The sequence below is a fragment of the Symphalangus syndactylus genome, chromosome 21 (assembly GCF_028878055.3).
Source record: "Symphalangus syndactylus isolate Jambi chromosome 21, NHGRI_mSymSyn1-v2.1_pri, whole genome shotgun sequence".
Taxonomy (NCBI): domain Eukaryota; kingdom Metazoa; phylum Chordata; class Mammalia; order Primates; family Hylobatidae; genus Symphalangus; species Symphalangus syndactylus.
This window is the reverse complement of record NC_072443.2, coordinates 63,680,320-63,705,783: the sequence shown is the minus strand read 5'-3', so window position 1 is coordinate 63,705,783 and position 25,464 is coordinate 63,680,320. Positions and strand designations below refer to the sequence as shown.

At 45.6% G+C, this 25,464-nt stretch overlaps 1 protein-coding gene across 16 annotated transcripts in view; it reads left to right on the top strand.

The window, feature by feature from the left end:
• ITPR1 (inositol 1,4,5-trisphosphate receptor type 1) overlaps positions 1–25,464 on the top strand; it is a 355,914-nt gene that overhangs the window by 268,288 nt on the left and 62,162 nt on the right. For all 16 annotated transcript variants that reach the window (XM_055259821.2, XM_055259818.2, XM_055259814.2 and 13 more), the window contains 7 exons: positions 6,160–6,340; positions 8,116–8,369; positions 14,870–15,070; positions 16,890–17,000; positions 19,183–19,278; positions 22,556–22,678; positions 23,753–23,857. In XM_055259821.2, coding sequence (XP_055115796.1) covers positions 6,160–6,340; positions 8,116–8,369; positions 14,870–15,070; positions 16,890–17,000; positions 19,183–19,278; positions 22,556–22,678; positions 23,753–23,857 — 1,071 coding nt within the window. The remainder of the gene's footprint in view (positions 1–6,159; positions 6,341–8,115; positions 8,370–14,869; positions 15,071–16,889; positions 17,001–19,182; positions 19,279–22,555; positions 22,679–23,752; positions 23,858–25,464) is intronic.

Here is a 25,464-nt window from a genome sequence, read left to right as displayed (position 1 = left end):
TCTGCCTGCAGACCAGCTTCGTGTCTTCTGCTTTCCCAGCCTTTGACTCCGGCCTCACTGCTGGGGCTGGTTGTCTGTGTTGGTTCAACGTGCAGATGGGAGGAGAGTTGGTTGTGGCTCTGCCACAAGTCACTGACCTCTCCTAACCCCAGCTCTCTCATCTATAATGTGACAGATTTATGAATGATGATATCTGCCTTGGCAATCTCCTAAGACTCTGGTGAGATAGCTTATATGGAAAGGGCTCTGGAATCGAATGTGATTTGGAGATGACTGGAGGGTGAGGAGAGGTCGGCCTGGGGGTGGGCAGATGCCGTTCCGTCTGGTGGAGAGGCAGCCTCAGAAGGTGGCCCCTCTACAGAGTTCCCCAGCTTTCTGGGAACAAAGCAGACTTTCTGTTATCTTTTTTAAATTGTTATTATTGTGATATAATGGACATATAATCATAGGCACAGATTTTAAATGTAGACTTTGATTAGATTTGACAAATGTTTTTATACCCATTGTACTAGTTTTCTGTGGCTGCTGTAACAAATTCCTACAAACTTAGTAGCTTAAAGTAACCAAATGTATTGTTTTCTAAGTTCAACATGAGTCTTACTAGACTAGACTAAAGCAAGTGTTGGCAGGCCAGCGCACCTTTCTGGAGGCTCTGGGGGAGAAGGCTTCCTTGCCTTTTCCAGTTTCCAGAGGCCGCCCACATCCCTTGGCTTGTGGCCCCTTCCTCCATCTTCAGGTTTAGCAATGGTGAATGGAGTCTTTCTCACATTGCCTCTCTCCACCCTCCTTTCCTGCCTCCTGCCTCCACTGTGAAGGCTCCTTGTAATTATGTTGGGCCCACCTGGGTAATCCAAGCTCCTCTGTCTACTTTAAGGTCAGTGATTGGCAGCTTTTATTCCATCTGCACCTTTAATTCCCTTTCACCACATAAGACAGCATTTTCACAGGTTCCAGGGACTACAACATGGACATGTTTGAGGGGGCCATTCTGTCTACCACACCTGTGAAACTGCCAACCTAATCAAGACGTTTCTTTTCTTCTAGAAAGTTGTCTTAATCCCCTTTATAGTCCTTTTCTACTCACAACCCCCAGCCCTCCAGAGGCAACCACCATTGTGGTGTTTTTTTCAACTTTTATTTTAGATTCAGGAGGCAAATGTGCAGGTTTGTTACCTGGGTATATTGTGTGTTGCCGAGGTTTGGGGTGGTTCACCCAGGTGGTGAACATTGTACCCAAGAGTTTTTCAACCCTTGCCCCCGCCCAAGTACTCCCCAGTGTCTGTGGTTCCCCTCTTTATGTCCATGAGTACCCAATGTTTATCTCTCACTGACAAGTGAGAAAATGTGGTATTTGGTTTTCTGTTCCTGCATCAATTCACTTAGGAAAATGACCCCCAGCTGCATCCATTTTGCTGCAGAGGACCTGATCTCAATCTCTTTTGTGGCTGTGTAGTATTCCGTGTTTTATATGTACCACATTTTCTTTATGCAGCCCACTGTTGATGGGTACCTTGCAACCACCATTTTGATTTCTCTCACCATCACCCTATGTTTCCCAGTCTGGGCCAGGTTTATGTTGAAGGGCTACCTCACACCTGCCGGGTGGGGTGGAGTGAAAAGTTTGAAAAAGTAAAATCTCTGATGATTTGCTCTTGGTCGGGATGAAGAGCAATGAATTGAAAGAGGTTCAGAGAGGGAGAGAGGGAGGCAGTGTAGCGTGTAGAGGGGCCCTGCTTCAGGAGCCTGGGGCGGGAAGGCTGTGCACCCACCTTCTCTGCTCTCAGCTCCCACCAGCCACGGGGACACAGTCCTGAGGAAGACACTCCACTCCCCACCCAAGCCCTGCAAACGCATCATTACAGAAAGAGGCTTAATGAACAGGTCTGTGACTGTGTGGAGGGCTCTTGTCTCTCTAAGTCTAGGTCACACCAGGTACCAGAGGGGGCAAGTGAATGCCTCCAGCAGCCACAGCCAGCAATTCCAGAAGGCCCTCCCTAAGGACAGCTGCCCCTCTGCCTCCCTTCGCTCCCAGGGCACGCCCCTTCTGAGGAGAAGTATGTTAGTTCTTTACCCACACTACCATCATGTTTCACTTCTACTCTTGCAATGGATACCACTGCTTCTCTTCTAGAAACCCCACTTCCTCCTTCGGGGGTACTTTTTAAATTTTTTTATTTCATTGAGACAGAAGTCTCACTATGTTGCCCAGGTAGGCCTTGTCACTGGCTCCGTGGGTTTTTGGTTGAGATAACTTGTGAAGGTTTGCCTGAGCTCCTCGTAGCTCGAACGCAGTCAGTGAGTGTTAGCTATCATGTTACTATGGTGACCTCATTGAGCCTTCATAACCGTCCATGAAGTACGATTATTGCCCATTTTGCAGATGAGAAGATTCGAGTTTCAGAGACATTGTCACTTTCTAAGGTGACACTCACTAGTAAGTGGTGGAGCTGAGATCCAGGCCTTTCTGACTCTGGAAACAGAGCTCTCACCTTCCTATCCTGTCCTAGCTGCTCACAGGGTCACCTTCACCTTGGGGTTTTCACATTCTACTAATGTAATGGTAGTAGAAAAACAAAATTAACACCATCAGTTTGCACTGTACTAAGCACTTGGCATGCATCGTGGCAGCCCTTCCATGTGGATTCAGAGAGGCTGGGCAGTGTGCCCAAGGCCACAGAGCCAGTGGGGCAAGGACCTGGGACTCACAGCCAGGCAGTCTGACTGCAAAGCCTGCCCTGCTAATTCCTCTGTTAGGAAACACCTTCCCAGCATGGCAATTCCTCCAAGATTTAGAACTAGAAATATCATTTGACCCAGCAATCCCATTCCTGAGTATCTACCCAAAGGAATATAAATTATTCTATTATAAAGTTACATGCATGCATATGTTTATTGCAGCACTCTTCATAATAGCAAAGACATGGAATCAACCCAAATGCCCATCAATGATAGACCAGATAAAGAAATTGTAGTACATAAACTATGCAGCCATAAAATGTGGAATACTATGCAGCCATAAAAAGGAATGAGATCGTGTTCTTTGCAGGGACATGGATGAAGCCAGAAGCCATTATCCTCAGCAAACTAATGCAGGAATAGAAAACCAAACACCACATGTTCTCACTTACAAGTATGAGGTGAACAATGAGAACACATGGACATGGCGGGGGAACAACACACACTGGGTCCTGTTGGAGGAGGCAGGATTTGGGGGAGAGTATTAGGAAAAAGAGCTAATGCATGCTGGCTTAATATGTATGTGATGGGTGGGTTGATAGGTGCAGCAAACCACCATATATTTACCTTTGTAACAAACCTGCACATCCTGCATACCCCAGAACTTAAGAAATTTAAAAATTTTTTAAAATTATTTGAACAGAATTTAAACAAAAGAAATGTCTTCCTTCCATTGAGGCATTGGTTGTATTTCTCCTTTTGATACCAAGAGTAGTGTAACTGAGCACACCTCTCATTTCAGCTTGACCTCAGAGCCCAGCCTGGGACTCCTCTGAATCCTCATTCCCCATCCTCCAGTTCCCAACCTATTCTCTTTTTGATTTTCTGTGCTTACTTGTGTCTTCTAGACCTTAATATCCATTTTATTATTTTATTGAGCACATTCTATCAATAAAGCTGCTTCGAACCCTTGAGCGGCTGAGGACCGGAATCAGTAATGTGAAACAAACCTAGTGACCGTGGCAGAAACACACACAGCAGTGTGGCGTTCTCAGTGCCTGGCTCTGTCCCATCTCATAAGAGCTTCCCTTACCCTGACCCTAGCGGTTGACAGCCGTTGGGTCACCCGGCTGGCCGTCAGACAGTGTGGTCTGTGGCAGGCTATCTGTGTGTGTCGCGTGGCGCTGCTATCAGATAACAGATAGCGGGCTTTATTTATTCATTTACTTACTTACTTGAAGGGCTTTTGTTTCCTTGAATCACCAGATTGTCCCAAAATGCTTTTAAAGCTGCTTCCATGCCATGAGGACACGGTTGGGATAGCAGCTGAAGCGAGTGGTCCTGCACGGCTGCCTTCTGGTGCATCCCAGCTTCATTCTTTTATCAAATAATCATGGAGTGCCTTCTATGTGCTGGGCCTCTTCTAGGTGCTCTGGGGGCAGCTGGAAACCACTCAGGCAAGGCATCTGCCTTCACAGAGCTTGCACTCTGCATAAGGCAGACAGTAAGCAGGTGAACAGTCAGTGCAACAGTGCAATTCAGAGGGCTTGATTGCTGTGAAGAAGATAAAACAGGGCACGGAGAATAAGCAGTAGGCTTGGGAGCTGCTGTAGGGGCAGCCTCACTGAGCAGGTGGCATTGGTGGTGGGCCCAAAAGATGAGGGGCCCTAGCCATGGGAAGAGCTAGGAATATAAGAATAGGGCAGTGGCATTGAGCGTCTGCCATAGCGCTGTTTACCAGCAGCCTCCTGGGTCACTTTTGTAGGGGTAAAAGGCTATTTAGTAAATAGTCTTTATGGTGATTGTTGAGTTACTATGTGTTTTCCTCCTGAGGCTGTCAATTTCATAGGGGAAAGGTCTAGGCTCCTTTTTGTTCACTTCTCTTATAACTGACATAGTGCCTACCTCGTGACAAATGCAAAAATAAGTAGTGGGTAGGTGGATGGATGGATGGATGGATGGATGGATGGATGGATGGATGGGTGGGTGGGTGGGTAGATGGATGAGTGGATGGATGGATGAAATAGCAGGAAACCTAAAAGAAAAGAGGCAGTAAAAGGCAATGGAGGACACTACAGACTTACCTTGGTTCCAGAGTGGAAGTCGTGAAGGCCTCAGTGACATGCAGGATGACAAGGCTAAGCATAGGGGAAGTGGTGACTTGGGTCCTGGCATTTGGCAGTGGCTGGAGGGAAAACGAACCAGGGAGCACAGGCAGGAAGGATGGATCCTGAGCTGTAAAAAGCAACCAGAGGTAAAGAAGAACAGTTAGAAGGAGGAGAAAGGGCATGACCAAGAAGTGCATTGTGGGCAGACAGGACAGATGTTTGTCCACAAAGTGTGTGAGTCAATGGCTGGAAGAGTCAGAGTAGCTGAAGTTGCATGTCGACGATGGAAATGTGGTTCCCTAGGGCTCTGCTGAATCAGGCATTGGGGTGTGTGTATGGGTGAGAGTTTCAAGAGTTAGGGGGCTTCGAGAAGGTGATAAGATTTCAGTTCTTTCTGGGATTGGAAGCCTAGGACTGCCTTCTGTAGGGAAGTGCCATCTTTCCAAATGGAAGGATTTGAAATTGGCAGAAGATCCACTGGAAGAAGCAAATATATTGTTTGGAGCTTTGTTTTTTTTTCTCTGGAAATGACTGTATTGTATTTTTATGTAAATAATTTACAACAGTGTGGTGTTTGCAAAGGGGTGAAAAGCGAATACTCATAAATGAAGTTGAGACACCATATTGTGTTTTTCCATCAGCAGTGTATACTATTGCTTGCAGTGGGTCCAAAAACAAATGTGTATCCAAGAGGAGAGCTACCTGTTCATTTTGTGCTTCTTCATTTAACCACTCTTACCTGTCCTTTGAGGCCCGATTTGAAGATGACCTTTTTCTTGAAGATTTTGGAGTCACTATAGCATAGTGTCATCCTCACCAGCTCTGAGCATTTATAATATAATTGTGTAGCTTCCTGAGTACTTTTTACTTAACATAATTTAGTCTGATTTATGGACATGTCATCCTGACCTGTTAATGAGCACAGGCAGCATATCTTAATCATGTGTATATTTTTCATAGGGCTCTGCCCAGGGGAAGAGTGCATAGAAGCCCTTAAACAAATGATTGGCCCTGCAGTAATCCCCCCAGAAAAAGTCAGTTTTCGTTATTAACAGTCTTGTTTTGTGTGGGTGCAAGGGTGGAAGGGAGTTGTTCTTAGTTGGCAACAGACTGCCCACCACACTCGAGTGTGCTCCTAAAGCCTGTGTGTCTGTTCCAGCCACAGCAGTTTGTTTCAAAGGCTCTGTGTTGAAAACCCCAGGCCTTAGAACCCAGAGAACTACAGTTTGTGGAGTGGTCCTTAATGTTGATCTAAAGTTAGATCATGCGTGAGGCTTTGCAACTGGCTCTGATCTTCATTAAGTTTTGGTGTCATGAGTGGGGTGCAGTTTCTGGTCAGTTACAGTGTTCACCATCTATGGATTTTCCTTTGCAGCACTCCTTTTTCTGCCGCTTGACAGAAGATAAGAAGTCAGAGAAATTCTTTAAGGTGTTTTATGACCGGATGAAGGTGGCCCAGCAAGAAATCAAAGCAACAGTGACAGTGAACACCAGTGACTTGGGAAATAAAAAGAAAGACGACGAGGTAGACAGGGATGCCCCATCACGGAAAAAAGGTAAATGTTCTTCAGTCTTCAGTCAGCTGGATCTTGAACAACATTGTTTTCATTATTTCTGTGCTCTAAAATGCATTATGATGGGAGCTTTCAGAAGAAAAGCCAGCCTGGTTGTGATGTAATTCTTCCTCAGTGACCTGAGCTGAAGCCCTGCTGCTCAGAAGGATCTTCCTGTTTAATAAAGAACATTCCTCTTGGTCAAGCTTAGGGTTGTATTGGCCAGGGATCCGTGAATATTCTTTTCCTGTGATTTGTATTTAATGTTAGAGAAAGTTGAGGGAAATACGTATTTTAAAACTGGGTGTTAGTCCTTTGTCAGATAATGTTCTTTTGTTTTCCGAGGTATTGGAAAGCTTATAAAGCTTCTTATCCAGTATCTCACCAGAAGAGAAGTCGTACTGGGGAGTGGGTAGACCCACAAGTGTTGGAGTCAGATGGTCTTGAGAAAGTTAAGCATGCTGAGCCTCACGTTTCAAGTTAAGAACTGGGTTTCTCAACCACAGCACAAGTGACATTTGGAGAATTCTTTGTTACAGGGCTATCTGGCTGTCCTGTGCACTGTAAGATATTTAGCAGCATACACATTCTCTACCCAGTAGATGCCAGCAGCATACCCCTTCTCCCAGAATGTCTCCAGACATTGCCAGTTGTCCCCTGGGTGGGGTTGGGGGCAAAATCACCCCTGGCTAACAACAGCTGGTCTAGATAGGAGCTAAAGAGAAGAAAAAGAAGAATGGCTACCATTTACTAATTGCTTACTAGGAATCAGGTACTGTTCAACGTCCTGTTTTAAAAACAAAATCTTGGCTCTGTCTCACTCTGTTGCCCAGGCTAGAGTGCAGTGGCATGATCATTGCTCACTGCAGCCTCAAACTCCTGGGCTCAAATGATCCTCCCACCTCAGCCTCCTGATTAGCTGGGACTGCAAGTATGCACCACCACATCTGGCTAATGTTTAAAACAATTTTTTTTTGTAGAGGTGGAATCTCACTATGTTGCCCAAGTTGGTGTAAAACTTCTGGCCTCAAGTGATCCTCTTGAGTGGCTGGGATTATAGTCCAGCCACTGTGCTGAACTGTTCAAAGTTCTTTACAATTCCACTCATTTCAGACTCATGTCACTGCTGCAAGATAGATAAAATTGAGTTATCCCCATTTTACAGATGAGGGGACTGAGGCACAGAGATGGTAATTAAGTCATTATAGACATGCAGCTAGAAGGCAGTGGAGCCAGCATTTGAACCCAGCTTGTCTGGCTGCAGAGTCAATGCTGTTGACTGTAATGCCATGATTACCTCACAGGGTTATTCTGAGGATGAGATAAAATAACACACACAAAGTTCTTAATCACGGTGCTTTGACAGTTACAAAAGGGTCAGTCATTACGACAACAATAATTGTGATTAGCATTATGTTGAGCTTCTTAAGAACTTTCTTGAGATATTATTCACCGATGCTCTCCCATCTTAAAGTTCAGGAAGCTGAGGCCCAAAACCTTAGATTTGTGAGGTTGACAGAACCTGTACTAAGGCTTTTCCTCTAAATCATACTGCATGCATAGGTGAAATGATAGAACCACAAGTAAGGTGGCAGGGCTTTGCTCAGTTTTAATCTTGTCTGAGGACTGACAGCAGACTGTGACTTCTTTGAGTGTTTTGCCAACTTTGAAGGTCCCTAGAAGATACAGGAATGTAGGTTTCTGAGTGTCACCTTTGGAGTGGTGAATAGGGCCCATGAAGACTCTGCAGTCTTTCATGCCTTACGCTTGCTTTCTAGCTAAAGAGCCCACAACACAGATAACAGAAGAGGTCCGGGATCAGCTCCTGGAGGCCTCTGCTGCCACCAGGAAAGCCTTCACCACTTTCAGGAGGGAGGCCGATCCCGACGACCACTACCAGCCTGGAGAGGGCACCCAGGCCACTGCAGACAAGACCAAGGACGACCTGGAGATGAGCGCGGTCATCACCATCATGCAGCCCATCCTCCGCTTCCTGCAGCTCCTGTGCGAAAACCACAACCGAGACCTGCAGGTGAGAGCCTGGGGGCAGGGGCATGGAGGGAGCTCGGGCAAGGCTGCCAAGGCCTGCGTTCCTCTGGTGGTTCAGCACCTCTCACTTGGGCCAGATTGCTTGAGCCAAGGATCCAGCAAGGTTCTTTTTTTTCTTTTTTCTTTTCTTTTTTTTTTTTTTTTTGAGATGGAGTCTCGCTCTGTCACCCAGGCTGGAGTCCAGTGGCATGATCTTGGCTCACTCCAACCTCCACCTCTTGGGTTCAAGCAATTCTCCTGCCTCAGCTTCCCAAGTAGCTGGAATTACAGGAGTGCACCACCATGCCTGGCTAATTTTTGTATTTTTAGTAGAGATGGGTTTTCATCATGTTGGCCAGGCTGGTCTCAAACTCCCGACCTCAAGTGATCCCCCCACCTTGGCCTCCCAAAGTGCTAGGATTACAGGCGTGAGCCACCGAGCCACTGAGCCACCGAGCCTGGCCAGATCAGCAAAGTTCTCTGATGCGAAAGCCTGGGCAAATAATGCCCTTGTCTGTCTTCCCTGCTGTCTCCAGAGAGCCAGAGACCACATCTTGTGCACCAACATAGGTGCCTGCCCCGTATATATTTGTTAAGTGTCTGTATGTGCCTATTTATGTGTGTGTCTTGTAGCCTGTCACTGTTAGACATCTAGGCACTCAGGTAAAAATGGGATGGATGGATGGCTAGATAATTAAATATATTAGATTTCTAAAATTGGATACATAGAAAGTTCTGATTAAATATTTATTGGTTGAATGAAGGAAATGACTGCCTTTCAGTGTTTTACAGAAAGAAGGGCTCAAAAATATTTGCTGAACTGATTATTCCAGAAATCCTTTGTTCATTTTGTTGTTGTTGTTGTCTGATAACAATGGCCAAGGTTTGTTAGGCACTTATGATATCCTGGATCCTAAGTGTTGCTTATATGATGATATTTTATAGATGAGGAAACTGAGGTGCAGAGGACACAGGGAGTGCAGAAGTAGGACTTGAACCCAGGCAGTCTTACACTAGAGCTCATGTTGTTAACCAAATGCTAAGAGACAGAGGGCCTATGATCTCCCTTGCAAAGTCTCCCAGCAGCAGGAGCTGTTTAGGAAGGGCCAAGGATGGATTGTAGAGATCCGCTTCTTTCTTCCGAACGGGTCTGGATCTGCGTAGGCCCCTCACTGCCCAGGAGAAGCGTGCTGGAGCACTGGGTCCCTGGCTTTTGCCTGGGTTTGTTGCCAACTCTTGGACATAAAGAAACCACCCCCTTTTTGCCTGAATGGTGTGAGGATGAATAAGGAAAGGGCATCTGAACGTCTCCTTTGTGATGAAATGTTTCCTCCTAAGACACTCCAGTCAGCCTTGGTAGTTCTGTGTACTTGGGTTATGAGGGTATGGAAAGGAAATAATGCGAGTCCAGATCTGGCCAGGGAAGGCACAGCCTTTAAATGTTTACCTGGCTGACCTTGTCCCCCAGGTGACTTGATGCCTGTCACACCTCAATTGTGGCTAGACAGTTGGTACTGCCACAGTGAATTGCTCTCACTTAAAAGTTGCCACAGGGTCTATGCCTGGATTAGCTAAGAAATTATATTGTTAATCAGTAAGGCAAACGGTGAAATGGAACTGAGAGAAGGCTGCAACGTTAATACCTTCTATAGTTGTTTGAATTTTCAGTCGGATGGAAGAACCTCAACTTTGAAAAAGCATCTGAGATCTGAGGTCATCACCTGGCCAGATCTGACTCATGTTGGAAAGTGAAGGAATTTCACACAAACCCCACTGTTGGCCAGGCTGGACCCACAGTACCATGTGGTTTGCATGCTAGTGGGGGCCCCTCCAGATGAGGTTGGGTTCCTTCTTTTCTTTGGTGCCTGGCCCATTTCAGCCTGTGGTGCTCCCTGCTTGATCCCTGTCGCCATCTGAGTGTGGGATCTCAGCCATCAGTTTCCTTAGTTTTCTTGTCAGTTGCTCAGACTTTCCTCTTTTGGGCTTTAGAACACCTCAGCCCTAGATTTTCTTGCCAGGACTGTGTAGTCCAGTTGGGTGGAGCAAGCGCTTATGCCCCAAAGGCTCAGAGCCTGGTTACCATCTCTCTGGCTGATAACCTCTATCTGAAGGCCACTGTTTCCCTGAGATTGTCCACCCTCCACCTTCCATAACCCTACCACCAGTCACGGGATTCAGGCAAAGGGGGAGTGAGTGACCCACAGAGGACAAAGGCTGAGCAGCTGAGCTTGGCATCTCTGTGGATGGGAGTGGGGGCATCCTGATGCTGGGGACTGTTTCTGGGCAGAGCATGGTGATCAGTGCCCCTGTACTATTCCCCTATGCAGGTGTCACTGGTCTCTGTCAGCCTTGGGGTCCACAGGGGAAGTAGGTTGAGATGATGCCCAGGCATGTGTGTGTCATTTAATCAGTATCAGTGAATCCCTGCTCTGTGCCCAGCACCCATGGTGACAGGACCTCCCTTCACAGAGCTGAGTCTAGGGTAGCAGCCACTCGAGCTGAATGGAACCAGCCACTCCTTAGAAGAGAGGAACCAACCCATTGCAGGTCCAGGAAGGCCTCTCAGAGGAGCTGGCATCTGCTGAGTTCTGAGCTTATGAAACCCAAGACTGCCTGGAGTAGAATCCCTCCATGAGTGTCAGAGGGGCAGTGCCAATGTGCTTGTTCCCAAGCTTAGCTCTGGTGGCACGGGCCTGCTTCGCCTTCCCTCTCTCCCTGACCTTCCCTCCCTCGCCCACACACCCACTTCCTTCCACTGTGAAAGTGGAGTAAGGCTTTAATTGCACAGGTTCATCATTTCTTGTTTGGAAGTCTCCAGAATTTTAGTTTTATACCTTAGCTTTCTGCAGAATTCTCCTTTGAATCAATGCCCTGGGAACCCCATGGACAGAAGCACCTTTTAATGAAGTCCTTCCAGAACTCGTTCCTCAGTGCATTGCTCTGTTGGAAACAGTGCTGTGGGGTGTTGGGGTGTATAGTATATTTTAACATATTTTAACTTAAAAAAAAAAAGACCTAGCAACATAATGTTTGAAGGTATCATAAAGATTATCCAGTTCAGTGCTTTAAAACTTTTTGGTGCAGGGGGAGCGCACAGGATCCTTTGTTTAAATATCTTATGCAGAAATATACTAAATACAGCAGAGGAGAGCCAAGCTGCTCTGTTCGGAGTGGAAACTAGAGTGCTCCCTCACCTACGAGCCCCCTGGGATGGTGGGGAGGAATTGCAGGGAGCCCCCAGGGTTCTGCAGGGCCCAGTTAGAAGCCCGTGATCTGGACCAGTGGTTCACAAGGATGGCGGTTGGAATCATCCTTAAAAACTCCTGCAAAATCAGATTCTCTCAGGCGGTGACTTGCTCCAATAAAATTATGGTGTGTAGAAATCCACTTCTCCAAAGAATAGTTTTAAGCAGGACTCAGCCACTCTGAGTGCCATTCTGTGGCAATATCCCAGAACAGGGGTTGGGTCACTGGGTCAGGGATTCCTCTTGGATCGGAGGGAAGGAGAAGGCATTCTCATAAGGAGAGAGTGTTCGGCTTCCTGGTGTAAAGCAGCTCAGAGTCAGCGCAGAGGGAGAAGGAATCTGGCCTTTTGCAGCAGCACCCTTTGGGCTCGTGCCTGGAGTTGCTGTCATATTTATAACCTTAACTTTCCTGTTGGTAAATGTTCAGAAGAGATAAAGTCACCAAGTCTCACTTTGCCAAACAGGCAGTTGCTTCCTTAAGCAAGCCTTGTTTACAGTGGTCAGAAATGTGATGGGAAAAACCTCTCTTCAGCCAGTTGGCATGTGTTTGGGGACCCTCCCCTGAGAAGCTGGCTTTGCTTTTCCCCTGGGGTAATGAATGCAGGTCCTGATCTCTTTCCACCAAAGTCTGTCTAAGCACAGACTTGAAGTCTTCCATTTCCTTAACCCACCCATCTCAACTTGGTCCCAGGCTCTCCAAGGAGGACTGCAAAAAGGGCAGGATTTCTCTAGCCTGGACAAGGCAGGGTGGTACATGCTGAAGGGGAGTTCTCTTCTCTAAGAAGGAGTTCCGTGTGCCTCATAGTGAGTGGCGTGCCTCTGTTTATGGAGAGGGCCAGAGGAAATGGATCTGAGTCTGGGACAGATTCCGTCCAGACACTCTGAAAGCCATGAGAGATGGGAGAGGCTTTCAGGAATGGGCAGCCATTGTCTTCATGGGGAGTTTGAAACACGTGGGCCCAGCTAGCCTTGAGGACTTCCCAGTCCTCTTCCCTCCATTCATTTCATGTAGTTCAGATTATTCCAACCAGTGTTTACAAAGCACCTGGTAGGTGCCAGTCCCTGTGCCAGCCACTGGGCACCCAGCGCTGTCAACGTGGTCCTTGGTGAGTTGATCAGCCCCTCGTACGCACATCACAGGAGTGAGGAAGGCTGGAAGAAGCGACGTGCGGTGCTCCCATCTCACTGCAGTAGGGCTCAGGGGTCGGAGGAGCTTCCTAGAAGTGACTTTAGACCACATCCTGAAGGAAGAGGAGTCATTCAGGGTGGAGGCCTTGAGCGCAACAGGCAGAGGGCATTGCCTGGTGGGAGCCCGGAGGCCAGGCAGAGAATGAGGAGTGCTTGAAGTGTGTTGTAAACACTGGTTGAGATAATCTGAAATAAATGAAATTAATTCATTGGGAGAGGTAACAGAAGTTTGAGAGACAGATGTTATAAGAGTTGCCTCTCAGATGTTATAAGAGTTGCCTCTCTTTCATCCATAGAGACTTGATTGTTGGTTTAGACTGTATCCTCAAGTCCTTATTCTATATATTCGAATGGGAACATTTGTTACATATTAATCTATATGCCTTTTTAAATTCATTGGAAGCAGTAACAGAAGTTTGAGAGACAGATGGGCCAGGAGAGCCTTGCTGTGAATTTCAGCCATGGACAGCCAGGCCCTCTCCAGAGTTGTCCCAAACACTCCTCCAGCGCCCCTGCACAGAGTCAGGCCGAGCCAAGCCCTCCAACAGGTAGTATCTTCCCTGAGGAGCTGGAGCAAGGCAGAAATGGCTGTGAAATCCTCCTCTGGTTTCCCTTAGAGAAACAGTCGAGCCCACACAGTCCCAAATCATCTGTTCTCCCTCCACCTCCCACCTGGACCTGAACTTGTTATGGAGCAAAAGGGATCTGAGTTAAGTTGTAGTGGGGAGAAAGGAGGTGGTTAGTTTGGTGATGAGTCAAGCATTGAACTTGGTTACCAGTTCTTAACCTGTGCCTTTACAGATGTTTTAATTATACAAGGAATGTGTGGATATATTCTTTTTATAAAGACCAAATGAAAATAAGTATTTAGTTACAAGAGTTGCCTCTCTTTCATCCATAGAGAACTGGTTGTTGGTTTAGACTGTATCCTCAAGTCCTTTTTCTATATATTGGAACGGGAACATTTGTTACATATTAATCTATATGCCTTTTTGAAAAAACTTGACAGTGTGTCATAGAGATCTTTCCATATTGGCACATAGGGATCTACTCGGTGTTTCTAATTTATAATATTAAATGACGTAGATATACTGTAATTTATTTACTCCTCAGTTGGTGCGCAATTAGGTTGTTTCCAGTTCTTCACTGTCACAAACAGTACTATAGTGGACATCCAATACATACTTTGTGAGTAGAAGTGAATACTTCATAGAAGTGGAAATTACTGGGTCAAAGATCATGTCCATTTTATCTTTTCGTATTGCCCATTTTTTTTACAGTAAGCATGTCGCTTTGGTAACTGAGAAAAAGAAAATACATAATTTTTGCTTCTTTTTAGGAACAGATTACTGGAGCCTCTGACAAAAATCTCCTCATTAAAATACTCTATTTCTCAAGTTGGGTGAATGTGGCTTTTTAAATTTTGTTGAGGAAGTGTCTTGCTCCTATCTGTGCCTCTTGTTTACATTCTCTCACCTGGAGAATACCTGCGCAGGCACATGCACACAAGCACACACACATTTACTCACTCTCACTCCTTCCTTTAATCATGGAAATGGCCAAACAAGTAATCCAGGCTCCCTCCACATGGCACTGGGAGTAAGCCAGCTGATCACACCCCCATTTTACGGTGAACTGTCCCTAGTGCTGGGCTCTGGGCATTCAGCACTCAGATCAAACCATCATCTTTAAACAAAACCACTGCCCTTGGAAATGTCAGATGCCTCTGAACTTAACATCTGATGGAAGCTGGGGTGGGCAGGAGAGAGGAAGGGGTAAGAAGTGAATGGAGAAATGAGGACTCAAAAAGATGATAGGAGTCAACTGCACTGCATTCCATATATTTACACCTTGGAGAGCAGGTTGCATTGTTGAGGGCCATTGCCATACACTAAGACCATGGGTTTATCATCATGGTGGTGGCGGGCATACTGACTCTTCCATGCTCTCCCACGTGGCATCTCTCTGTATAATTACCAGCCTATTAGAGGCTATCAAAATGGCAGGATGAATAACGTTTCCCTCTTTCCTCTGCCTTTGCTCACCGAACCTGGGGACTACCCAATTGCAGAACTTCCTCCGTTGCCAAAATAACAAGACCAACTACAATTTGGTATGTGAGACCCTGCAGTTTCTGGACTGTATTTGTGGAAGCACAACTGGAGGCCTTGGTCTTCTGGGCTTGTATATAAATGAAAAGAATGTAGCGCTTATCAACCAAACCCTGGAAAGTCTGACCGAATACTGTCAAGGACCTTGCCATGAGAACCAGGTAATTAAATTTCTGTTTTGGGATGGGGAAAAAAAGTGTCCCATTTTGGAAATGTTGACAGAGACTAGTTCAGAAATCACGAAGCCTATGCCTTTTGGCCTAGGGAGTCAGTAGGACAGGAGGCTGTCTTCCAGCAGTTGAGAAATAGCCATGGTGTTTCATGATACTACAGAACCTTCCTAATGAAGGGCATTGGAGGGACAGTCCGTGGTCTCTTTCCTTGGCTAGGTTTGGCTTCATTTGATTTGGTTTGAATGTCCAACTATTTAACTTGATTTCTAGGAGTAGGCAATAAAGCAGGAATGAAATGAGAACCAAAAGACAGTGATCTATTTTAAATACTAGGGGATTTCAAAGAGTGACTACTGGAAGGGGGCTTAAGCCTAGCTAGAGAGAAGAAAATTACTACACATGAGACAGCTTGAAAGTAATATAAGGACATTTATAGTTGAGATTTAAACATCATGGACATTCAGGGAAAAGAAAGACGAGATAGTCTTGACTTTGGTCTCTCAAAGAAGAATATTTTGGGAGTACAACCCAATAACTTCTTGTCTTGAGTAGAGTCATTGCTTATATGTGGCATCTTAAGGATTTTGTGAGTTTTTGCATTGTGCTAGGTTGAGTATGATTTTTTGTTTGTTTGTTTTTGGAGACGGAGTCTCACTCTGTTGCCCAGGCTGGAGTGCAGTGGTGCAATCTCGGCTCACTGCCTTCTGGGTTCAAGCAATTCTCCTGCCTCAGCCTCCCTAGTAGCTGGGACTACAGGTGAGCGCCACCATGCCCAGCTAAATTTTGTATTTTTTTTAGTAGAGATGGGGTTTCACCATATTGGCCGGGCTGGTCTCGAACTTCTGACCTCGTGATCCACCTGCCTCAGCTTCCCAAAGTGCTGGGATTACAGGCTTGAGCCACCACGCCCACCCAAGTATGATTTTTAATCCCAAATTATAGCTTCATCCTGACTGGAGAGAGACGACCAAGGCTTCAAATGGTCAGTGCTAAACCCAGCAGCCAGGGAAGGTTACTTGTTTGACTTGGGGAGCCAGGCCCTTCATTCAGAGGAGAACGGTTTATGAGAGACAACTCATTGTCTATTAAAAACCTGGTCTCAGTTGTCTGTGAATGTGAGAATAGCATTTTGTGAGATGCACTTTCCTCTCCCGGTTCCTTCATGAAGCAGATGGTGTAGTCCTAGTTAAAATGAAAAGGAACAAAAAAATACAACAGGCTTGGGGAAAGGCTTTATTTGACATCTAAGTGAATTTCCTTATTACCTCAAGTTTGCTTCTCTGCCAAATGGAGGCCTGTTGAAAGGAACAGATCAGAGTGGATTGTGCTGCAAATGGAGATGTTACCTGGGGGCAGATGATTAATTTTGATATTGTGTGCCTTAAACAGGAAACTTGCTTTCCAAGCTTAAGCCTTAAGCTAAAGTACAAAATACAAAAAGAGTGATTTAGAGAGAATGGAACACACCTTGAAAGGGGAAAAAGGGTTCAGAACCCAGAATCAGTCATACACCATATTTTCCTTTAAGAACAAAAGCCAGCTGTGCTGCATGATTTGGATTAGACACGACCAATTTATCAGTTACAGTGCATGGGGACTTTCCTACTGTTTACTGTTAATTCTGAAACTAGAGATTTTCATCTGTCTTTTATTCTTACCACTTTCTCACGGAAAATTTGCAGCTCTCCCCTAGAGACATTACTGGGAGTGGTAAGCATTGTGTTGAAATAGCAGTTCAGTCTGTTGGCCTTTGACGTCTGATTTATGACCAGCGTTTGTGTAAATGTCTGTGTGTGTCTTTGCTCAGAACTGCATAGCAACCCATGAATCCAATGGCATTGACATCATCACAGCCCTGATCCTCAATGATATCAATCCTTTGGGAAAGAAGAGGATGGACCTTGTGTTAGAACTGAAGGCAAGTAGGAATTAAAAGCAGAAGATAGTCATTTGGAAACCGTCACTTTTGTGTTTTGCCTTGGGCACATGCACATGGTCAATTAGTCATGAGACTAAATATTAAAGATAGTTCTTTAAATGAATGACCCAAGTTGCTAGTGCTGACTACGATGCAGAACTTCAACCTTTCTCTTCCACATAAGGTATCCCATGAGGGGATAGGAGCTTCTGAACTGTTAGGTCACACGGAATGAAGATTCCTTGCTCAAAGCTAAGAAATGAATTCCAACAGCATCGAGTACTAAATACCTTGGTTCTGAAAGTCACAAACAGAGAAACAATGGGAACGCCATTCCCTCTATGGTTTCTGATTTTTCCCCATTTGAAGGAAAAGGGCCAGTTGAAGAATAGTACAACTAAGCCTATCTAGGACCAAAAAAATAAAAAAAAAAACCCCAAAAAACAAACAGCTATTTTTACTTAATCAAGAAAATACCTTTTTCTCTTTTGTCACTGATTTAGCAGAAGGGTGGTTAATAATGTTGGTTGAAAATAAGGAAAATTACACAAACCAAAAATGTGCCTGCAGCCTCTGCTGAGTTTCTCTGAATTGTGTACAAATGCGAGACTGCAAGTGACTGATGTGGAAGCCCACTGACATTTGGACTCTCTATTACTCAAACAGCTTAACGGAATGAAAATCATGACTTCTAGGTGCTAAACCTGCAGCATTGCCAAGCTGGCCTTTTGGATATTTGGGAAATTGATATACCATTCCTGATGTTGACTTCTAAAGTATACCCAGAAAACCCTCCCTTCTATGTAGGGGTTCCATAGGTTCTCTGAGAATCCCATGATTCGGTTTGAACAATTGAGCTTGCAGGCATCAGGTTTCTAAAGTGTATTTCAAATCATGTTAGCCTTTCTGGACACATTTCCTTTTTAACTGTTCCCATGTCAGGGCATGTTGAGATTTGTCCTCTATCTGCCCATCTGCAACAGCGAGCACTTCATCATTATCATGAAAGAGCCTAGAACTACAGGGTTTTGGCTGAAAGGCTGAGCTGTATTTATTGCATGAAGGATGTCATAGGAAAGGTCATTAGGAAAGATGGGAACACAGAAACCTGTGGGAATGGCAGTTATTTTTTCTTTACTATTCAGAACTGAGAGTCCACACTAACAGTCGATTTGGGTGTGTGGTTTAAATGGGCTTTTTTTCTGCTATTTTTAATTCCTTTTGACAAATTGTGTTTTAGAATGAATTTTAACACATTCAAGCTTGTGTACCTGGCTACCATTTATCAGAAAGTCCGAAATAAACAGAAGTTCATGTGCTCCTGGTCAGCATTTGAGTGACTTTTTCAACTAATCCAGTGATCTATGGATGATGATAGAAATCTGTGCCCTGCAATAGCATGATACCCTGACTCAACTGCTGTGACCTAAACTAGGGGAAGAAATAAGACCACTCACACTGTCCAGAAAAAAGAAAAAAAAAACCCAACAACTTTCAAGTCCTGTACATAAAGAAGCATCCAAAGTATCATAGACCTAGAGCCTAAAATGAAGTCAAGCCAGGAAGTACAGGATGTGGGGCGTGAGCATGGGTGTTTTTAATGTAATGGGAAATTATGGCTTGGCCTGCATGCATTGTTCCTTTGGGTCACATTTGTTAACTAGTGTCAGATGTACTCATTATATTAGGGGTTATGAGAGCTAATAGAAATATTTTAAGACAGGGAAGAATTACCTTCATTACCTGTCTTCTCTGGCCTGCAAGGCCAAATAACAGTTTGTAACCACACCTGCCCTGAAGGCAGCACAGATCTATGTAGCAGCAGCTTCTTCCCAACCACTGTCATCATGAGGGTGACAGTGTATCCATAAGTACCCACGTGTAAATTCCCAATTTCTTCTAGGACTTGTACCAGCTAACATTAGGGCATAACACACATGCCCTGACAAATATGTGCCTCTTTGTCCCAGATCAGATTCTGCACACGTATCTGGGGTCTGAAGGGGGACATTCTCTGCATGGTGCAGATGGTTTTTGATGTACTTGACCCAGAGCTTCCTCATGGGGTGAAATGTTTGTCTGTTTAGCCAGGATGCCTCCCATGTGTCAGTTGGCACCTGCATTCAGGCCGGGCCCCCAAGCAGCCCCTCTACATTTCCTCTCCCTTTATTTCTCCAATTAGAACAATGCCTCGAAGTTGCTCCTGGCCATCATGGAAAGCAGGCACGACAGTGAAAACGCAGAGAGGATACTTTATAACATGAGGCCCAAGGAACTGGTGAGTTGGGTGATGGATCTGATGGTAGCATCAAGGAGCATTGCAACGATATTTGGGACAGAGCAGAGCAACGATATTTGCTTCCTGGAGCTTTCGTGAAGGTTCCCAAAGTCAGAAGTATAAACGGAACATTTAATTCAGGCCTCTGACTGAGTAGAGAAGTGAAATATTTTGGTTGGTGCAAAAGTAACCCGGTTTTTGCCATTACTTTCAATGGCAAAAGTAATAGTGGGTTTGCCATTGAAAGTAATGTCACGCCGGGCGCGGTGGCTCACGCTTATAATCCCAGCACTTTGGGAGGCCGAGGCGGGCGGATCACGAGGTCAGGAGATCGAGACCACGGTGAAACCCCGTCTCTACTAAAAATACAGAAAAAATTAGCCGGGCGTGGTGGCGGGCGCCTGTAGTCCCAGCTACTCGGAGAGGCTGAGGCAGGAGAATGGTGTGAACCCGGGAAGTGGAGCTTGCAGTGAGCCAAGATTGCGCCACTGCACTCCAGCCTGGGTGACAGAGCGAGACTCTGTCTCAGAAAAAAAAAAAAAAAGAAAGTAATGGCAAAAACTGCGATTACTTTTGCACCAACCTATATGACATTGAATACGTGCTATTTTACCCTCTCCCTTTGGCATAAACCACATGGAGAAGCCTCCCTCTCTGTTTTTCCCTCATGGGGGACAGTGTGGTTATGGAACCTAGCAGACCTGAGTTCAAGTCCATAGCTCTTCCTGTTTTGCTGTGTTACCTTAGACTTCTCTGAGCTGCAATTCCCTGATCCATAAAAGGACAATAATAATAATATTACCTACTCCAGAGGGTTGCTTTGAAGACTAGATGAGAAGATTCATGTCAAGCCCTAGCACAGTGCCAGCACCTGATACACCCTTAGTGAACGGAAGTTCCTTTTCCTTTCTTTCCTCGTTTGCTGCTGGTATTTGAGCCATATCTTTGTCCAGTGCTGAAGAATTCATGTCTCTTCTTGGTGCCAAGAGTCTGAGCTACAGAAGTGTTTTTTGGTTGCTGACGTGTGGGTTTTTTGTTTGTTTCTTTTAAAGAAAACATGATCTGGTTTATTTTTGAGGGGTGTCAGTCACAATTGGCTGTGACTTGCAGGTTGGGAGAGTGTTGCAGGCTGTGAGACAAGCAGCTTTCAGAGACGGTGACATAAGTTGAGGGCAGAGCTCTCTATTTGGACTTTTTTTCCACGCTAATAAACTGTAACTGACAGACTTAAATGAGGGCACCAAAACATTTCTGCCTCCTGGTGACCTGAATGTGCACTTGGGGGCCAGGCAAAAGTCCCTTTATGTATGCTTTTAAATAAAGTTAAGAGCAGCCCAGTTCTTTGATCTCTGAGGTCAGGGAGTAAGTTCTCAGCCCGAGATGGAAAGCCTCTCTGAGTTTACATAACAAGCTTATGTAACTGGGGGTCACTGGGGAGGCGAGGCTTGTCATTCTTGAGCAGGGATGGAATGACTATTCAGGGACCCCATTCGGCTTCCCAGGAATCAAGAACATGCCCCAGCTCTCTGACCTATCTCAGGTGGGGAAAATGTCAACACCCAGTGCCGTGGCTGGCACCGGCTCTTGGGCAGCCCCCTGGTGGTTGGAGAACATCATTCTGGCTCATAGGAAGAGTCAGGCTTCCTGGAACAAACACTGTTCTAAGAATCCAAATAGAACATGTGTGTATATGCATGTGTGCGTACATATGTGTGTATGCTCCTGGCCTCAAATCGCATGTAACATGTTGTCTGCTTCACTTAGTATTCGAGAGAATTGGCAGGGAAACAAGCTCAGAGAGTGAGGCTCTCTTGTCTCCAACTTTACTTCCAGGGCCTGACTTGGTGTCAGTATTGACATATGTGGCCTTTGGTATTAGAAAATGACAAATAATTCATGGGAATGGCCTTGTGGCAATGGGGGAGGCAGAAATGCCCACTTAATCATCAAAGATTATAATTTTTAGTACAAATTGGAGGTTGAAGGTATTTTCTTCTTCTTCTTGAAATGATTCAATCATGAATGATGTGTTCATTTGATAAATGTTGGCCACACCCTACATTGTCCTGGGCATTGCAGAGGGTCCTAGGGGAAGGATTCAGATATGAGCAGACTCAGTCCCTGCTCTCAAGAAACTGAGACAGAAACTTGAGGGAACAGTCAGACAGGCACAGAAATGCTCTGAGAAATGTGCTCAAACCATGAGACAAGCCAAGTGTGTGGCCCTCCGGGAGGCGAGTCGTGCAGCTGTGAAGGGTAATAGGGCCAAGTTCACATCCCAGCTCACTACCTGTGACTTTAGGAATGTTCTTTTATCTCCTTGACTGTATTTCCTCATCCACTAAAAAAATAAATAAGGAAACAGGTGCAGTGGCTCACACTTGTAATTGCAGCACTTTGGGAGGCTGAGGTGGGAGGAACACTGGAGTCCAGGAGTTCAAGACCAGCCTGGGCAACATAGTGAGACCTTGAGTTTACAAAAAAATAAAGCATTAGCCAGGCGTGGTGGTGGACACCTGTAGTTCCAGCTACTTGGGAGGATAAGGAAGGAGGACCACTTGAGCCTGGGAGGTCAGGGCTATAGTGAGCCATGATTGCACCACTGCACTCCAGCCTTGGTGACAGAGCAAGACCCTGTCTCAAAAAAAGGAGGGGAATCTCTGATACCTCATAAATGTTTGTGAGCATTAAATTTTTTTGAAAGAATGTTAAACACCTAGACACAGTCCTTGGCACATAGTAAGCACTCAGTAGGTAATACTAGTTCATGCTGCTATTTTCATTTGGAGTAGGCTGTTGGGGACTGGGAAAATTTAAAAAATGAAAAAATGGTTTCACCAGCTATTCCTAAATGTGAATAGACTTCTTATTAGGTTTTCCTGAAATGGCAAAGGGCTGGGAGTGGGGAGAGTTGGTGGGAGGAAATATTGAGATAGGAAAAGTCTGGCTTCTAGCCTACATTCATATCATATTTATTGTTTCAAGGCACTTGAAAGCCATTGCTCCCTTCTAAAGAAGGGCATTAACCAGCCACAGCATGTCTCTTGGTCTAAGCAGAGTGAATGAGTTTCATTTCTCACGACAGGAGAGGTGGATTGGTGTTGACTGCCTGTGCCAGTGTCATGAAGGATTCTGAGGCTGTGTCCAAGCCCGATAGGAGAGAGTGCGGAACAGCCTTTTCCCTGGAAGGGGAGACAGCCAGTGTGCATGCTGTCCATCCAGTCCTGTGAGGGTCTTCCTTGAAACAGGAGTTTTGTTCTCTTGGCTCTTCTTGCAGGTGGAAGTGATCAAGAAAGCCTACATGCAAGGTGAAGTGGAATTTGAGGATGGAGAAAACGGTGAGGATGGTGCGGCGTCCCCCAGGAACGTGGGGCACAACATCTACATATTAGCTCATCAGGTATGATCTCTCCTGTGCCTCCTCTGGATGCTGCCTCCCTACAGGTCCAAAATTCCGAGCTGGAGGGTGCCCCTAGTCTTGCTTTTCTTTTATGACTTTAACCTGGGACTGTCTGTACTCATGAGACTGCAGCTCACAGGTGCTTGTGGCAACCTGACCCAGTGTGCAGAGTTCCAGGACGTTTCCATTTTTCCACGGTGATAGGGTCATGTAGTTGGAAATCCCCGTGTTTCTTAAAAGCATTCACCCCCAAGCAGTGACACTTGGATGGTTTATGACTCTGTCTGGAGACAGTTGAAAGGAGTCTTAGGCTTTTATAAATATTGATGAGCCTCTCTTAACAATCTAAAGAAATAAACTTCAGCTTCCTTGCATATTGCATTTGGAAATCTGTGGGAACTTGTCCTTATGACTTCCTTTTGTTTCCCTTTTTGGGGATATGGCAATACTTTATGCCCTGGCACCAAAATGCCATGTTTCATAATTCTCCTTCCAAGCGGCTGGGTTTTTGAAGAGCCTTTCTCTTTTTGGATGCCGATGTACCTTGAGCTTTCGGTGGGTAGGGGCAGGCTGTAACCCTGCTGGAGCCTTGTGTTTCCTGTCCCGTCCACCTCTTTCAAACTCAGTTATGGGAACCAGATACACAACAATGATGAAATTGGGCCCGAGGTTGGTGGGCCCCTGTTACCACCCACTGGTTAAAGAATTTCAAACAGTCTCCTGCCCCTTTTCCCTTCCATGACCACATCTACCACCTAGAAAGCTTCTGAACATTCCGAATGGAGGCTCCCTAGGCTACACAGAAAGCCCTATCTCCCTCCTGCCTGGCTAATGACGTCGGGGTAAAGTGGACCCATGTGTGGGCACGAGCTTTCCATGCTTTTCTACCAAGCTCCCAAAATAGCGCCTGTGCACAGCACGCCTTGATGGGATGGAGCAAGCCTCGTGGCACCTTTGCCCTTCGGCTTGCTGCTGGTTATTATGCATTTTTAAATACCCAACATTAGAAAGGAGTTTCTGTGTTCCTGTTGTGAAGAGACACCAACCTCCTGTATCTCTGTCCCTGTATTCTAGTTGGCTCGGCATAACAAAGAACTTCAGAGCATGCTGAAACCTGGTGGCCAAGTGGACGGAGATGAAGCTCTGGAGTTTTATGCCAAGCACACGGCGCAGATAGAGGTAAAAGCTGAGTAAAGTCAGGGCATGGGGTTGTGTTGAGGCCATTAGTGTGCAATGCCCTGCTCTGGGGCTGGCGTGCATTCATTCATCCGAGCAATAGAAATGTGAGTGTGTACTGTGTGCTAATTCCTGGGCTGGGTGCTGGACATCCCATGGCCAAGACAGTCATTGTTGCTGCTTGTGGTCCGGTGGGGAAGGGGACACTGAGCAACCTCTCATTCATCACGAATTCACCAGGACAGGTGGGAGGCATCATAAGAAAGTCCAGCAGAGATACCTGCTATAGATCGTGGTGGTCACAGAGGCCTAGTCTGAAGAAATGCCATCTAAACCCAGACCCTAAAGAACAGAGGGATGAAACAGGTAGAGACTAGCAAGACGAACTTTTCAGACATGGGGAATAACGGCAAGTGAAAGCCCAGAGGTGGGAAGATTCTAGGTGATCCGGAGGGGCTAAGCAAGGCTTCAGTGCTCAGGGCCTAGAGTTCAGTGCAGAGGGAGATCCAAAGGGAAAGGCAGGCAGCCCTAATCTCACAGGGTCCTGTCAACCATCCTTATGAGAAGTCTGGGCTACATCCCCAGAGCAGTGGGGAACTGTTGGAGACTTTTCCCCAGGAGGGCGTTACAATCAGATCTGTGTTTTGTTTTGTTTTGTTTTGTTTTGTTTTGTTTTGTTTAAAAAAAAAAAAAAAAAAGCTGTCATGTGGCAGGGCACAGTGGCTCATGCCTGTAATCCCAACACTGGGAGGCCAAGGCAGGTAGATCACTTGAGGTCAGGAGTTCGAGACCAGCCTTGCCAACATGGTGAAACCCCTTCTCTACTAAAAATACAAAAGAAAAAAAAAATTAGCCAGGCATGGTGGCATGCGCCTGTAATTCCAGCTACTTGGGAGGCTGAGGCACAAGAATAGCTTGAGCCTAGGAGGCGGAGGTTGCGGTGGGCCAAGATCGTACCACTGCACTTCATCCAGGGCGACAGAGCAAGCTGTCTCAAAAAAAAAAAAAAAAAAAAAAAAAAAAAAAGTGTCATGACGCATTGTGAGTATGGAGATGGCCATAATGTGAAAGGGGAGACTCCACCTAATCTAGAGAATGCTAAAATTACAGAAGCAGGGGCTGGGCAGCCATAAGTTAAAAAGAAGACAAGTTGAAGCCACACATGTTGGTGTTATATTGAAAATGTGACTTAAATACTTTCAATAAAGCTTTACAATTTTGTCTGGGGGAAACAAACAAAAAAACAAAGCCTCTGCAAAGTCATTGGTGTATCTCCAGTTTGCAAATGAGGAGCTGTGAAATAAGGCTCAGAGAAGCTGTGTCACTTTTCCAGCCACCAGTGGCAGAGCTGGAATTTTCATCCTGATCTGTCTGGTCCCTGAGCCTGTGGGTCCATTTGTACCTGCACTGTCTTTTAGAATCCAAGAGAACACAGACCTCTCTACAGGCTTTGAGCAGTAAGGAATGATGTGCTTTGTTTTGCTAATGAGGAAATGCACAAGTTCAACATCAGTGTTGGAACAAAGATTTTAAAGAATGGACAGACTCCTTTGGGCAATATGAAATGTTCATGATGGAGACTTTTCAAGAATGTGTTCTGACCTGATGTC